Here is a 14,658-nt window from a genome sequence, read left to right as displayed (position 1 = left end):
CGGTGGCCGCGGCGGGACACGGCGGGACGCGCGCGCGCCGCGAGCCGAGGGGCGGGGCCGGCGGACCTGGGCCTCGTTTGAAGGAAAACAAACCGCGAGGGCTGCCGGGAGCTGTAGTGCCACGCGCCGTCACCGCCCCCACCCCGCCCCCTCCGCGGGACCGCAGCTCCCGGCGGGCACCACGCGCCCCGCGGCATGACGGGAGCCGCCGCCCTGGCCTCATGGCGGCGCCGCGCTCTGTCTGCTGGGCCGCAGCAGGCGGAGCGGCGGCGCCGGGCCCGGGGGCGGCTGCCTGGCCTGAGCCGGCGCACTCAGTCCCGGCGGCGCAGGGCGGGGGCCCACGGCCGGCTCTCTGCCCCGGGGAACGAAAGGAGGGAGGTGTCGGGCTCTGCCACGGCCTGCCGCTGCTCCCGGTCGGGGCCCGCAGCTGTTCGCCTGTGGGGAGCTGCGCTCGGGCCTGCGGCTGCTGCCCCACACCACCGCCCTGGCTTCAGACCGACACCGCTTGGTGGTGGCTCCTGCGCGCCCGTGGTCGCCGCCGCCCTCGGTGCTTCCCTCTGGCGGGGAGCGCGGGCCCGGGCTACCGAGCGCTCACAGCCCCGCGGTGCCGTGAGCCGGACATCGCGCGACGTTAGGCGGCCCTACTCTTAATTGCATTTTACAGCGAAATAATACCTTCACTTGCCCAGAGAGTGGGTAGATTTTCTTTTTTTCTAAATTAAAACAACATAAGGCTTTGTAAATGAAGAAGGCACTGAACGCTGCCATCACTTACAAATTACAAATGAAAACCAGGCACGTTTTGATAGATGCAATAAATCTTATTGACTTTATTACACGTTGTATTTTAAGATCACTTTACATTCCTAGACAAAAGAGATGATACAAATAAATATAAGCTGTAAAACTATGGACAGAACTATTGACAGGTTCTTTGTCTACAGATCACCTAGGAGAAGGTGGAGATGGGTGGATCTCCAAGGAGCTGAGAGTTCTCATATGGACAGCTGTGCCCGCAGGGAAAGCCTTGGGCACGTCTCTTCAAAAAGGAAGGGGACTGAAGAAGGTAGTAAGCACCTGGACCACAGAGAGTTAAACCCCCCACTACAGGGTGAAATGCAGCGGAGACAAGTGTTCTCATTTCAGTTCCATCTCTGCATCTAATTATGGCTTTTGCAGGTTATCTCTTCCAATTCGTGATTTAACACTGCAGAAGTGGACCCACAGGAGTCACACTGAACTGTTTTAAAGCCTGGTGCACATTAACCATTACAAACAGAAGAGGGGACAGATCCAGGTTTATGGGTGTCTCACCAAAACTTGGCAAGTGCTCTGTGTTCAGTGAAGGCAGACTTAGTACACCTAAAAAAAATACTAAACACAAGTCTGATCTGATCTGTATAATGCATCAGGGTAGCCCGAGATACTATGACAGAGGTATATATTTTAAAAGATTCAAGCAGCATGCAAGTATTTTTAAAAAGGCGCTAGACCTATGTCAAGGATTTTAAGAAAGTGCTTTAAATTCCTATGCTTCAGTGTCATGTGGTGCTTGCTCCCAGAGCCGAGGCCTGACTTCTGCTCCATGTCACTTTTTAAAAAAAGATCCCATTATACAGATCAGAGCAAAGACGAGAAGGATGTTAAACATTCCTATGAAGAAACTGTGACGGCGCACACTGTCCGAGGGCCTCTTCCAGGAGTCGGCTGGATTTCCTGTCTTTGGCCGTTAACCTGCAGGAAGCCCAGATGGTTCAGATAACACCCACAGAGGGGCAAACTCGGCAGGAATGTTCCTTAAAAACTTCAACCCAGAGCTCAGCACGTTTTGTACAGCTTAAGACAATGTATTTTATCTTAATGTCAGTGCCACCGAGTATCTGGTTGAGGGTAAGTCCATCACAACGAGAATCTAAAAGCTTCTGTAACAATCTGAGATTGCCCGTGAATACACTAACCCAATCTCCAACCACAGCTCCAATTTAAATACACTGACTAAATAAGCAGTTTTATTCTTTTTCCACCCTACTGAATTTTTTTCACCTTGCTAATGAATTTCTACAGAATTAAAAGCAAAGCCTTTCTGACATATTAACCAGCTAGCTTATCAACACTAAAACGAGAACAGTTTGGGTTTGCACTGTGAGTTCCACTGTACCAGTCCTGCTACAAGGGGGTTTCCAGCATATGAGTTTAATATAGAATTCCCTACAGAACAGTAGTGACTGAAGAAGAGTGTGCGCATGTGCAGACACAAATGTGTCTGTGTATGCATTATTCACATAAAACATGTGTACATAGGTATGTACATATACAAGGTTATATATTTTGTTGCTATTTCAGGTTTTAGGACACCCCACCCCCCGCCTTGTTTCATTTCAATTCTCTTGAGCACTTACACCATACAATCATCTTTTAAAATGTCCGAGTACAGAAGATTATGTGCTGGAGAGAAAGAGGGAGGAAAGGGAAGAGAAGGTGACATTATATTATGCAACAAGAGCCAATTAAAAGGCTCTCTGTACAACAGTGCTTTATAAAAAGGAAGATTATGCCAGGTTTCCATAATCAGGTTGAAAGAAATCTGCCAGATGCCCACTCTCTCAATTATAAGCAAACTCCTCTTTCCTCCACCAGAACTAATATAAATATATATATATATGCACATATATGTATATATATATATTAATCTTGTGGTCCAGAAAAGCACTCCATGAATCAAAGCAGCTGAGTTAGTGTTTTAACCGGGCCCGCTTGGGCAGCTGGCTCACCGAGGCATCATGCCTGCAAGATGCAGAGGTGAGCTGTGCTGAGCATTTGGTTCCTTCTGCTCATGGGGGTCAGACAGAATGGAGTTCTCCAGCCTGGATGAAGTCACTCAGCAGATACTTAACGAGCACACAAGGCAGAGTCCAAGAGCATTTCTAAAACCAGGCAAGTCCTCATACACTCACACATGTCAGTTTGGAGGAAGTCATCAGTGAGGGAGAGGAAATGGAAAAACATTCACAGGATGACAGCCAACAGCAACCAGAAAAAGTAACATTCCAAGGCTCAATATACAGTGAACTAAAACTTACAGATGAGCTGTGAGACATTAGACAGGGACACCTTACTCTGTCCTCAGTGTGACAGCTCCACCTCCCTCTACCCTGCCACACCAGCCTGCAGTGCTACAGGAGCCTGCTTTAGTCATAGGGCAGCTTTGCAAAGAGACTGTCAAGAGCAGTTCTTCCTCCCTTGTTTTCAAAGTAAAAGCCCTGGAATGAATACCAGATTCCATTACCCAGGCTCTGTTACATGTGCTTTCACACCCAGTGGGCTCTGCATGGGCTGGGAGGTGCGAAGAGAAAGCTGCTGACGTGGAATGTGGAACTCCACGGGTGAGGCACAAGAGGTGCCAAACGCTGAACCTCCTTAGACACCAAGGGGAGGGACCATACTTACAAGAGTGCACTCAAAGGGAGCTCCACATTCCGGTGCTCTGCCCTCTACCCAGCTTACAGGGGAGAGCAGAGTCAGCCCCGTCAGCCTGCTAGGAGGACAGCTTTGAGCCAATGCTACATTTCTCGTGAACAGTGGGGAGACGTGAGAAAATGGCCATACGCCACCCCGGAGTTTCAAGACTTTGTACGGACACTGGTTTCAAATGCCAGGGGTAAAGATGGAGGCAAAAGAGAGGAGGAAAGCTGTGGAGCTGGCACTGGTATGCAGAGGTATTCTTTGACAAGGTGGTTCCTGCTGGTAGGGGTGAGGTCTGTAGGAGGTCGGTTTAGAGGAGCTCTTACTTATGCCTGTAAACAAGGAAAGGACTTCAGTTTCTACTGCTTCCTTTCTTTTTAGAGAGCACAAAGTTGCTTCCAAGACCCCTCTTTTGTCCTACAGCTCTACAGGGAGGCACAGCTATCTGCTGGTGTGCACATGCTGACCGCTGCCATCCTTCCTGCCTGTTCAGACCAACTTCTTAACCCCAAATGATGATGCCAGTCTTTCAAGCAGGAAGAGGAAAAACTATGCACCTAGTCAAGTTTGAACAGATCCTCTGCTTTTTAGCCTCATTTCGTTCTCACTATGGAGCTCTGGAGCGGTGGTTCTGTTGAGATGAATTTCAACTCTGTCTTCTTATGGCCCAACAGAAAAAAGCCCAGTGCAGCAAAAGGGCTAGTGCAGAAGGAGAGACGGTGATGCTGTGAGGTGATCCCCATGCTTCCCATTGCTTCTAATACACTTTAATGTACCTCATGCATTTCTGATTTCCTAACTAAAATCTGTTCCCACAGAGGCCAAATGCTGAATTGCAAGTACGTATCTTCCTGTGGCTCAGTGCACCTGGACTGGCACAAGTCAGTTAAACAGCAAAGAGGCCACCTCCAGAGGAAAGGGGCTGGAGTCTGGCTGGGAGTTCTCTCTGCAGGTTTTTACTTGTCTCTGCTCTCAGAAGGCAAAGGCTGTTGGTGCCCTGGAGAGGAACTGCTGGTTTTACTTTGGAACCAGCCCTCGGGACTGTGGGTAGAGCTGAGAACTATGGGTGCCTGCTGAAGAGGATCCCCCTGATTTCCTTCCAGTTTTAGGCCTGAAGAAGTAAAAATGAAAAAATAAACAAAAAACCCCAACAATGTCACCTGTTACTTGTCAAAATTAATCTTCCAAAAAGCTAATTATTTTTTTTTACTGGATTTATTCTCTATAATCAGTCTCAGCTTTCTTTTCTTCCCTATATTCCTTTCTCTCTCTCTCTCTCCTTTACAGCCAAGCTCACATTAACTTCACTGATGCGAAGCGCTGACAAACAGCAACTGTACCACTGTCTGCTAGTCTGCTTACTAAAGGTCCAACTCACCTGGGTTTTGATTTTTTATTTGAAGTGCTCTCAAAGGTTGAAGCATCCACCTGTATCTCATCTTCATCCTGCAGAGCTGCTTCTAGAGCCGCCTGAACTTTGGGAGCAATGGCTGGACCTTCATAGTCTCTTGTTGTTCGGCTGGGCATGTCAAGTTCCAGTAGTACAATGTTCTCTGCCTGAAACAAATAAAAGCAGAATGCAAATCTGCATGTTTTCACACAAATTATTTCCTTTCCCTCCAGAAGCTTATTCTTTAGTACTTTATAAATGTATGCAGGACACTGTAAAAATTTACATCCCATAGAAGAACTCCTCCAAATCCTCTGAAATTCACATTCCCCTGATCAGGAGGGTAAACACAGGAAGGTTGTAACCACATCGGGGCTTACCCTGTACCGAGCCTCTGGACGAATCATCATGGACTTCCTGGCATGTTGGCTCAGTGGCCTTTTGTATCCTACAGCAGATACCGGTCTTTTCATCATCTGCTGGTTCCTACAGAAAAATATTCAGTCTATTATACAACAGAAACAATAACTCCTCTTTGAGTTTATGAGCTAAAACATCTGCAAATTCCACACAGAAATATGTTTCAAGAGAGCAAAAACTACCTAGGCTGCATTTGCAGGAACAGCTCTCACAGCCAGAGACAAGCAGATAACAGAGTTATCTTGCATCATCTGCTCCCTGCGCAAAGGGGAGCATTTCTATATGCTTTTACTATACAGTCTGCAGTTACACTCAGCTGCACCCAACTTTCTAAACCTGCTGTAGAGAACTTTCTGTGTAGAGAGGCAGGATCTAGCCACAGCTTTCATAATAGTGATTATTCTTCAGAGCTTTCCAGTCTAAAGCAGAAAGAAATATGATAGGAATTTACTGCTATTTTAGTAGTGAATGCACTATTACATATATTCCACATATAACTATTGGGCTCATCTAGAAGAAAAATCCCAGTCTTCCAAGAATTCTCCTAACTGTACATTCCTATTTTATTCAACCTACTAAGAGGAATATTTTTTTTATTTTATTGTGCAGCAAGAAGCTACGAACTACAGGGCCAGTTTAAATCCCCAATTCAATCCCTCTTTTGATGTTGCTTGTTCTTGACAGCTAGAGGGTTTTCTGTGACCTGTAATTCTATCTCAAGAAAAGATTAGAAATACACTCACTCCAGACGGGTTATGGGATGCAGTTTCCACTGGTCTTCCTCTTCATCAAAGAATGATCTGTTCATGATCTTATTTTTTTCTTCCAAGGGAATAAAATTTTCAATAATCAGGTGCCTACGTGCAACCACAAAAATGAGAAATACACAAGAAACATAATTAGTAGATGACTTCCTCCACTGCTCCTCTCCCAATGACTTAATCCAGCCCTGGAAAAGGAGGAATATTTTAGTTTTCTCATGCTTAAATTTTGTTCCACAAGTGTGAACAATGCAGTCCCTCCGCTCCCCTCCCAAAGAAACTGCCTCTGTTACAGCTAACAGCAGGCAATGAAGCGATGGGATTTACTTTAGCTTGAGTTCCCTGGTAAGTTCATTTTGGGTCTGTTCCAGTTCCTGGCGCTCCTTGATGTGCTCTTCTTGGAGATCATGGATCTCTGCCTTCACAGCTTGCAGCTTGGAAAACAACTGGAACACACAGTAAGTGCCAAAGTCATAACCTGCCAATGTTCCTTTCACTTTCACACAAAAGTTGATTTTATTCCTAACTCACTAGACATCGAATATTTTTCTTTTTACCTTTTTGAGCTTTTTGGTCTTTATGTCCACCTCTTGCTGAAGAGAACTATAGGTCTCCTTCAGCTCTAGTGTTTCCTCATCCCGACTTTCCATCTGTTGCTGGATTTCTCGCTCCCGACGTTTCTGAAGGACGTGACATACAATTAAAGACCGCAATTACATTGCAACCTCCAGGCTGACATAAATGAAACCAATGCTCAGGACGTTTTTACTTCCCTGGGTTCCAGGGCTTTTGCTTTAGCTTCATGCTCTTCCTATCTCTTGCCTTAGAAATACGAGAAGCATTAACTCTTCTTTGTTCTTATTTTGCTATTAAAAGCAGATAGTGTGAATAAGTGCTCAAGGTTCAATTAAAGAATCAAATTTCAGGTTTAGTAATTTTTTTTCTTTTTATCAATTCATCATTGCACTGAAGAATCACCAACAGAAAATGCATAACAGAAAATTAACTTTTAGCACGTAGTAAACATCCTTCCCTCAAGCTAATGACTGAACTGTCACTCTCTGAGGTCTCCCAATTATTTCTTTACCCACAGAGAGTTCCAGTCAAGATATGACATAAATCTTTAACGTGAATAGCTAAAAGAAAATTATTATAAACCTTCTTTACATATTTTATACAATGTAAATAGGACACAAACCCTTCCCCCATCTTTTGAGATAAATTATTGCCATTAAACCAATTTTAGGGTTAACCCTGGGAAAATTTTCTAAGTTTCTCCTGACACAATGTTTTATAAAAGTTCTGCAGCAAGGCTTTTTATACAAAACAATAAATGTTCTTCCTTGTACCTGTTCTGCAATTTCCTGTCGTTTCTGTTCCAGGATTTTCTGCTGTTCGTTTGTGTGATCCACAATGTTTTTCCCTCCCACCAGAAGCTTGCTTTCCATTGCCTGAAAGGAAAAACCAGGGTCAGAAGTTTATTTCAGTGACTACGGAATGCAGCTTTCTCTCATACAGATACCACTTCTTCAGGGAATTCTCTTTCAAGTCAGCTGCTACAAGAATTACTATTTCTTAAAATTCCTATAAAACTGTGGGATTAATGAAATCGTAACTTGCTCAGAATTACACACTGCTGCAATGTGTGGCAAAGCTGGAGAACCAAGACACGGGCTCCCCTGTAAAGTACTTGTTAATGATCTGTGACAGAATGAAGCATTTTTTGTGCTACAGCTTGTGAAAAGATGCGTCATCACACTTTATTGTGCAGATTGCTTAAGATCCTACAAGATGAGCACATAAGAACAATGAAACAACTCATGAATATTGAAATATGTAATTAATGGTGGAAATGTCATCTTCTGTCTTAAAACAGTTTATTTTAAAATCTTTCAATCTAAACACAAATCACTATCCTGGAAACTTCTTGTGAAATGTCTTTCCAAATAGGGAAACCCTCTATTCTCCCCACAGCCTAAACCGCTTTCAAAAAGCACAACAAGGAAAAATTCTACCTTGATTTTAGCACTCAACATTTCTGTTGCTTCTTTCTCTCGTCTCAGGTCCTCCATTTTCTTCTCTTTCTCTTTCAGCAGTCTCATCTTTTCTTCTGCTACCAAGCTGTGATCCTCAACTATAGCTTTCTTCTCAATCTCCAGCTTTTCTTGTTGCTCCCTCCAATAGTCATCTTTGTCATCTCCTTCATCCTCGCCCTCTTCAGTGTCCTCCTCCTCTTCCCCACCATCTCTCCTCCTTTCCCTCCTCTTTCTTTTGCCAATAGACCGTTTTTCCAACTGTGCCTTGAGTCGAGCAATCTCTTCCTGGAATTCTCGTAGCAGAGCATCCTTAGGATCCTCATTCACTCGTGGCTTGTTCTTGATGTTTTTGGCACGATTGGCATACCTCAGCGTTGTCAGAGTCTCCTCTACATTGTACGAGGCAGGGCCTATATTGGCCACCATCACAGTTTTGGCATTGCCACCTAACGAGTCTTGAAGTAACCTAGTCAGCTTTGAGTCCCGGTATGGAATGTGTGTGCTTTTGCCATCTACTAGGGCAGATATAACGTTGCCCAAAGCTGAAAGAGAGAGATTGATTTTAGTAGCTTCCTTTAACCTTTCCCCCTGTGCTCCAGTTTTAGCTTGCCGCTCGCTGCCTGCAAGGTCTACCAGGTTGAGTTTCCCAACACGGATGTGATTCTCGCCATCAAGTCCCAACTCGCTGCATTCGATAGTGATCACAAAAATGGCATGAGATCGTGAGCTGTGTTCGTTCATGTTAGTGGCACCAACGGAGCGATTTTGGTTTCCCACATTCATGACATGCTCTATCTCTTTGACGCTTTTCGTAACAAAGGAGGACAAATCCTTAACATAGACACCTGTATCTGGTCTCTCCTTTAACTCCAGCCGCTTGGATTGATCCTTTGATAACAAGTCTCTGATTTCTTCTTGGTATATTTCCAAATAAGATGCTCTAACAAGGTATTGCTGATTTTGAGATCGAGAGATGTGAGTGAAGATGTGATCGAATGAATTGGGGATGACCCCTCTTTTTTCAGGATCACCACGCACCCCTTCCATCGTATACGTTTTCCCTGTCCCAGTCTGCCCATAGGCAAAGATTGTCCCATTAAACCCTTGCAGAACAGAGTCCACGAGAGGTCTGAAGGTCTCATCATAGAGTTCAACCTGTTTGGAATTCCAGTCATACACAGCATCAAAGGTGAAAGTTTTAGGCAGTTCATGAGATGTTCCCCGCGGATTCTTCACTGAGACCTGCCCTAACTTGACATCCACGTTAACGACCTTTTCATATGAAGCTGTCTTCTCTTTGCTATTCATTGGCCGGCATCGTACCACCACCCTAACAGACTCGGAGCTCTTTAATTTAGACATGACAGCAGGTCTGTGGCTGGCGTGATCTGATCGACGGATGATCCCGTGCTAGAAACCTGAAAAGGAAACAGAGGAGGAAAATGTGAAGGCAGTTTTCAGCCGGTGACAATTTTCCACAAAGCCAAAGATTCAACTCATCTATTCAAGCAGCATTTCATATTCATTAAGCTACGAGGGATTTTGAAGAATATAAGTAATGTACAACATGAACACTTCATAAAAGCCTGAACTGAGACAGGATTATTTTACCAAAGCCTGTCCCTCAAATGGTATCATTTCTACGAGCTCTGCTGCAAAAAATCTTAATCAAATCACACCTTCACAGTTGGCAGAGATCCTCTTCTTGACCCTTAGAAGAATCATCATGCCTTTTAAAGTATTTCTAAAAATAATATGATACTTTTCCATTGATCTTCTTTGTAGTCAGGCTTTCTGGTTTAAATCTCATACTTTGAAAATCTAGTACAGACTTGCTCTCAGACTTGAAAAGGAATCAGTCAGGTGCTTTAAGCGCTGCACCTACCTACCAAAATTCAAGAGAGAATTATAAATAAAGCATTTTCAGAGTTGCCTCTTCTTACGCCTCCTAGGTATTGACAAAACCTCATATTTTTGAGACATTTATATTACAATCCCCTCTCATGTGATGTGCTGTGTCATCAGGACCATTCTGCCACAGAAGGTTTAAGACTTATGCCTGGGTTTTCTTAAATGACAGCAGATCCCTGGAATACTGCCCAAATGTTTCTCTCCTCTTGTGCCTTACACTTTTGAAGTCACTTTCTAGAAGCCTGCTTGCAGAAAAACAGGTCTTAATTGGGGTGCAGCAGCTGCAAGGATTCATGACAAAATCATAAAATAGTTTGTCCATTTTCAGGCATCACATCCCCTGGATAACCTGCATTTCAACACTTGGGAAAACTGACGTTACCTTTCCTTTTGGTCAAGAATCAAGTGAAAATAAGTGTTACAAAAACGTTTTCAGCCCGTCTTGCAATCTAGCTCACTACAAAGGGAATCATTAAAGCAGCCAAATGCAGCACAGTCTTCCAATGCCTGCAAATATGGTAAAACAAACCAGCAAGGGGAGTGAATTACCCCAGTGAGGTGGGGTCTGAAATCAGTGGGCCACGAAGAGGAGTATTTCCACCACCTAACTGCAGCGAGGCGAGGGTGCATGCAGCCACAGGATGCCTGTGTTGTCCCCTGCCAAGGGCACTGCTGCAGCCTCGTAAATTCAGGCCTGTCACACTCCAACACTGACAGTCACTTTTGGCCCTGCGCTTGCCCAGGGGGGTCCAGGCAAAGCACAGCCACTCCCCGCCAATGCTGGACAGCCACTGTTGTGTACCAGGCAGCCCCAGAACTCCTCATCTTTCTGTTCCACTTCCAAACTTCCTGGTCAATGTTGATCTTGAGTTTGTATTTTTTGCACAAGTATCATCAATACACTTCACACAGAGAGCAGCATTCCGACTTGCACTCAGCAGGGAGCAGAAGGGAGAGCTATAAGGTTGGAGTAATCTGCATTATGCTTCATCTAATGCTTAAGCAACCAGGGGACATCAGGGTGTGAAGTGGACACCTGCCAGGATTTGCCCTTCTCAGGCTTTTGAAGATAAGTTTAAGCTCCTTTCATATCACTTATAAAAATTTCATAAAAGCAATGAGTCTTTCGAGCCCACCCTCCTCTTCCTATAATGTGACTGCCCTCCGCAAAAGGATCCTGCAAACCAGCTTGAGTGTCTTCCTCAGCTGGAACTACGCATCCATTTTTCTCGGGAAACTGAAGACAACTGTACTTGCTTTAGCTATTTCAAGCACAACAGTTCACGCAGATCTATGCTATTATTTTTTCTTTTGGCAATATACTTCTACTGGGATTTCCCACAAAAGCCAGATCTGCCCAAGCACAGTAACCCACTGAAATAGCTCCTGCGCTGGCGTTCCAGCTGAATTAGGTTTACAAGATTCAGCATTAGTCTTAACTCACATTGCATAAACCCAGTTCACAGATCCAAATCCTTCATGACTGGGTAGAGAGGAAGAAACAGGCTGTTGCATCCCACAGTCATTAGCACAATGAGCTGCCATTTACAACAGAACAAAAAGACTCTGTTACTGCTAAAGCGACAGCCTTACATGGAAGATCTGAGCAGCACAGCTTGTGCAATGCCGTGTGATTTCTAATATGCTTTTTTTCCAAAATTACCTTTCAGGAAGAGCTCCGAGATCCTTCTGCCAACTGGAAATAAATGTAAAACTATTACACACTGGGAACCCCAGGTAGCGGTGGCACATGTTCAAGTCTGGCCTTCTCAGGACATTCTCACTGTTCCACTACCAGCTGGATCGACAGCAACCCATGCATCTTGTCTTGATTGTTTTTCACTCAGTAATTGCATGTCTCAGGAGAGCTTCTCAAACAAGGTGACAGAGAACTTCAGGAACAGAGCTAGAGGACTGAGGAAGGCACCATATTTCTAGCCCAATATCCAGACTGTCAATCTGCACTACAAAGAATAACACAAGAGTAACAAATAAACATGTTTAAGAACTGCATGGAAACCTCAATATGGCCTTCAGAATTCCTTTGGTTGTGAGGGGAGAATCCTTGCTTCTCACAATTCTCGTGAAAGTGCATGGTAGCTGCCAAGAGGAAGATGAGGAATGTGGGTTGAATTGACCAAACTAGACAATCATCCAGAAGAAGCACTTCACAACCTGCACAGTGAATTCAAACTACTACAGGAATTTTGGTTCGCAACTGAATAAAAATTTTCCCTCTTAATTAACAATGCCGAATAAAGATGACCTTACTGTCTGACCCACAAGGAACACCTCTTCTAGAGTACTAACAGAGAAAGAATATGTGAATGGGGACAAGTATTGCAGAATCACAAAAAGCAACTCTCCCTCTACTCATCATGAATAGCTGTATATACAATACACGCTCCTCTGTCCATATCTACCAGACATGTTCCTATAGTTCAAGTTAACCACTGAATTTTTTGGACAAGTTCACAAAACAACTGCTGCTTCATTTGTCAGCATACTTATTTCACATCACAACTGCAGCTTCATTTATTATGGTGAATGTTCACATTGACAAATACTCAAATTAGACATAAATTCTGAAAAAGAGAGCCTTGATTCATTTTATATAATTGATATCCAAAATACTTCGATAAGAAGTGCCATTTTTGAAAGCAACTGTGACTAACTTTAAATGATCAGAATTAAGTTAGTCTTCACATAGACTATTTTTTCACAAGAGTACACATAGGCATCCATATGGTCATCAGGAAGTTAGCAGTGAAATACCCAGCATGTCTGCTCTGCAACAGCTTTGGCAGAGGTAAACACTGGACAAAAATTATGTTGCATATTTGCTGTTCCTCTGGGTGTATCTCATCAACATGAGCTTGGAAACCTTTTGACACCTTTCCCTATTTCACTTGCAAGTCTCTTTTTATAGTCACGAATAACTTACTTCACCCCTGATTTGGGCTATTTTTGTAACAACCTATCACGAATCATCTCCAATTATTTTAGCTACTGCTGTGAAGTTTACTGGAAGCATAACAAATGATGTTTCTTCTCAGATTTACCCAAGTGTGAAACTGAAAATAAAACCAATTAGTGGGCAGTGTTTGTATTCCCCAGAAACTCCACGGCAATGTTTGAGCTGCCCAGGACAGCCAGCAGAGCGGGGAAGGCCGCCGTACTGTCTGCTCTTCTGCTATGGGCAGGTGGACTTTGTTCATGGAATTAGCTCAGCCTAAAGTGACCCGGGCCTGGTCCCTAAGAGTCAAGGTCAAGGCTAAGATGAATGCATTTGAAGATGTGCTCCAGATGACCAAGAGGGGAGGGTGGGTGGAAATGGAAGCATTGCTGTTTATTTCAGTCAACACAAGGTTGTGCCTGAGAAAATAAGCAATGCCACAATCTGAAGGTAAGCTAAGGTAACCGCTGCTCGTCAGAAACTTTCAGGAGTTGGGACCTGACGGCTCAGCCAGCCGTGCCCAAGAAACACCACATCCCACCGCCTACCTATCCCCTTATCCCACCTGCCCCGAGGCTTCTCCGCTTCCTGCCTTAAGATTAAAGATGTCAGAAAGATTTTCTTGGTACACTACCTAAACTCTTCCCTCGCATCTCTCTGCAGATTGCTGGGTACCACTCAAAAAATTCCATTGCTTTCTTTCAATTTAAATCTTTCAAATATTTGTGGATTCATAATGTCTTGGCTTAATTGCTTGTGTCTTCCCTCCTTCATAAGCCGACTGCCCCTGTTGTTGTCGTTCTCCTCTCACCTCCCTGCTGAATGCCTGGCAGACCGGACACCCCCAAAGCATGTGCCCTGATGTCACTTAGTGTCTGTGGTCACCTCCAGCACGGCACCCCACGGGTGTCCCCTGCCCGGGGAGGTGGCACGTGAGTACGGGACCCCAACTCCAGCCGGGAACCCGACTTAATTTCTGGTTACAGGGTCACCCGAGCATCACCCACCGCCCTCGCTGCTGCGACAGCGGGCGCAGCGGGGAAAGGGTTCCGGAGGCAGCCGGACACGCGGCCCGATGGGGGAGTGGGGACGGGGGGCCACCCGCCCGAACGGGGCCACCCGCCCGCGGCCTCGCTACAGGCGGCGGCCGAAGCCCGCCTCCCCCGCTCGCTCTCCCGGCCGACACCCCCCAGGCGCGGCTGGGCCCACGCGTGCAAATGGAGGCGGCCTCACGGGCAGCGACTCCCCGGGCTGTCACCCCGCGCCGCACCGGGGCGGCCCTGGGGCGGGTGCCCCTGCGTGAGCGCCGGCCCGTGGGAGCTCCCGGGGCGGCCCCGGCGCACAGGCGCGGGTGGCGGGGCCGGCGGGGGCCGCACACGGCCGGGCCGGGCCGGACTCACCTGCGCCGTCACCATGGAGCCGCGCGGCCGCCTCCTCCCGCGGCACCGGAAGCGGCGAGACGGCCCCGCCCCCCCGGGCGTGACGCACTTCCTTAGCAACGCGCGCGCCCGCCCCCACGCCCGCCACTTCCGTAGCTACCGGCCCCGGTGGCGCCGCCTCCCGCCGGGCCCGGATGGAGTCAGGACAAAGGGGCCACCGCCCCCCGGCGGCCCCGGTGCCTCGCGAACCATTCCCGGTTCTTGCCGCAGCCGCGAGCGCCGGGCTGGGCCCCACCCGGCCGGGCCGCCTTAAGGGCCGGAGCCGTGCCCGCTTCACCGCAGC

General features: G+C 46.3%; 2 protein-coding genes across 6 annotated transcripts in view; one reads left to right on the top strand and one right to left on the bottom strand.

Annotated features, from left to right (window-relative positions):
• BCL2L1 (BCL2 like 1) overlaps window positions 1–14,658 on the top strand; it is a 198,280-nt gene that overhangs the window by 24,708 nt on the left and 158,914 nt on the right. The gene's annotated exons all lie outside the window — the stretch shown is intronic.
• Window positions 801–14,412, bottom strand: KIF3B (kinesin family member 3B). 5 transcript variants are annotated; one of them, XM_056354090.1, is made up of 10 exons: window positions 14,337–14,412; window positions 11,644–11,944; window positions 8,049–9,487; window positions 7,383–7,484; window positions 6,591–6,713; window positions 6,361–6,479; window positions 6,016–6,129; window positions 5,233–5,338; window positions 4,841–5,019; window positions 801–4,573 (listed from the first exon to the last, which is right to left on the bottom strand). In XM_056354090.1, exons 3-10 carry the CDS (start codon window positions 9,429–9,431, stop codon window positions 4,480–4,482), a joined length of 2,220 nt encoding a protein of 739 aa, XP_056210065.1. In that variant the 5' UTR covers window positions 9,432–9,487; window positions 11,644–11,944; window positions 14,337–14,412; the 3' UTR covers window positions 801–4,479. The 5 variants fall into 5 exon arrangements, with proteins under 5 accessions (XP_056210065.1, XP_056210069.1, XP_056210066.1 ...); XM_056354094.1 differs by having other exon boundaries at window positions 801–3,794; XM_056354091.1 differs by having other exon boundaries at window positions 11,644–11,939; window positions 14,337–14,353.

The sequence above is a fragment of the Falco biarmicus genome, chromosome 10, assembly GCF_023638135.1.
Source record: "Falco biarmicus isolate bFalBia1 chromosome 10, bFalBia1.pri, whole genome shotgun sequence".
NCBI classification, from domain to species: Eukaryota; Metazoa; Chordata; class Aves; order Falconiformes; family Falconidae; genus Falco; species Falco biarmicus.
This window is presented reverse-complemented; position numbering and strand designations above follow the sequence as displayed.

Bases quoted from the DNA above. Each gene is read 5' to 3' on its own strand.
- KIF3B (XM_056354090.1), bottom strand. From the start codon at position 9,431: ATGTCTAAATTAAAGAGCTCCGAGTCTGTTAGGGTGGTGGTACGATGC. The intron at 6,480-6,590 runs GTAAAAAGAAAA...TGTGTGTTCCAG, and splicing joins AGACCAAAAAGCTCAAAAAG to TTGTTTTCCAAGCTGCAAGC. The intron at 5,020-5,232 runs GTAAGCCCCGAT...TATTTGTTTCAG, and splicing joins GTCCAGAGGCTCGGTACAGG to GCAGAGAACATTGTACTACT.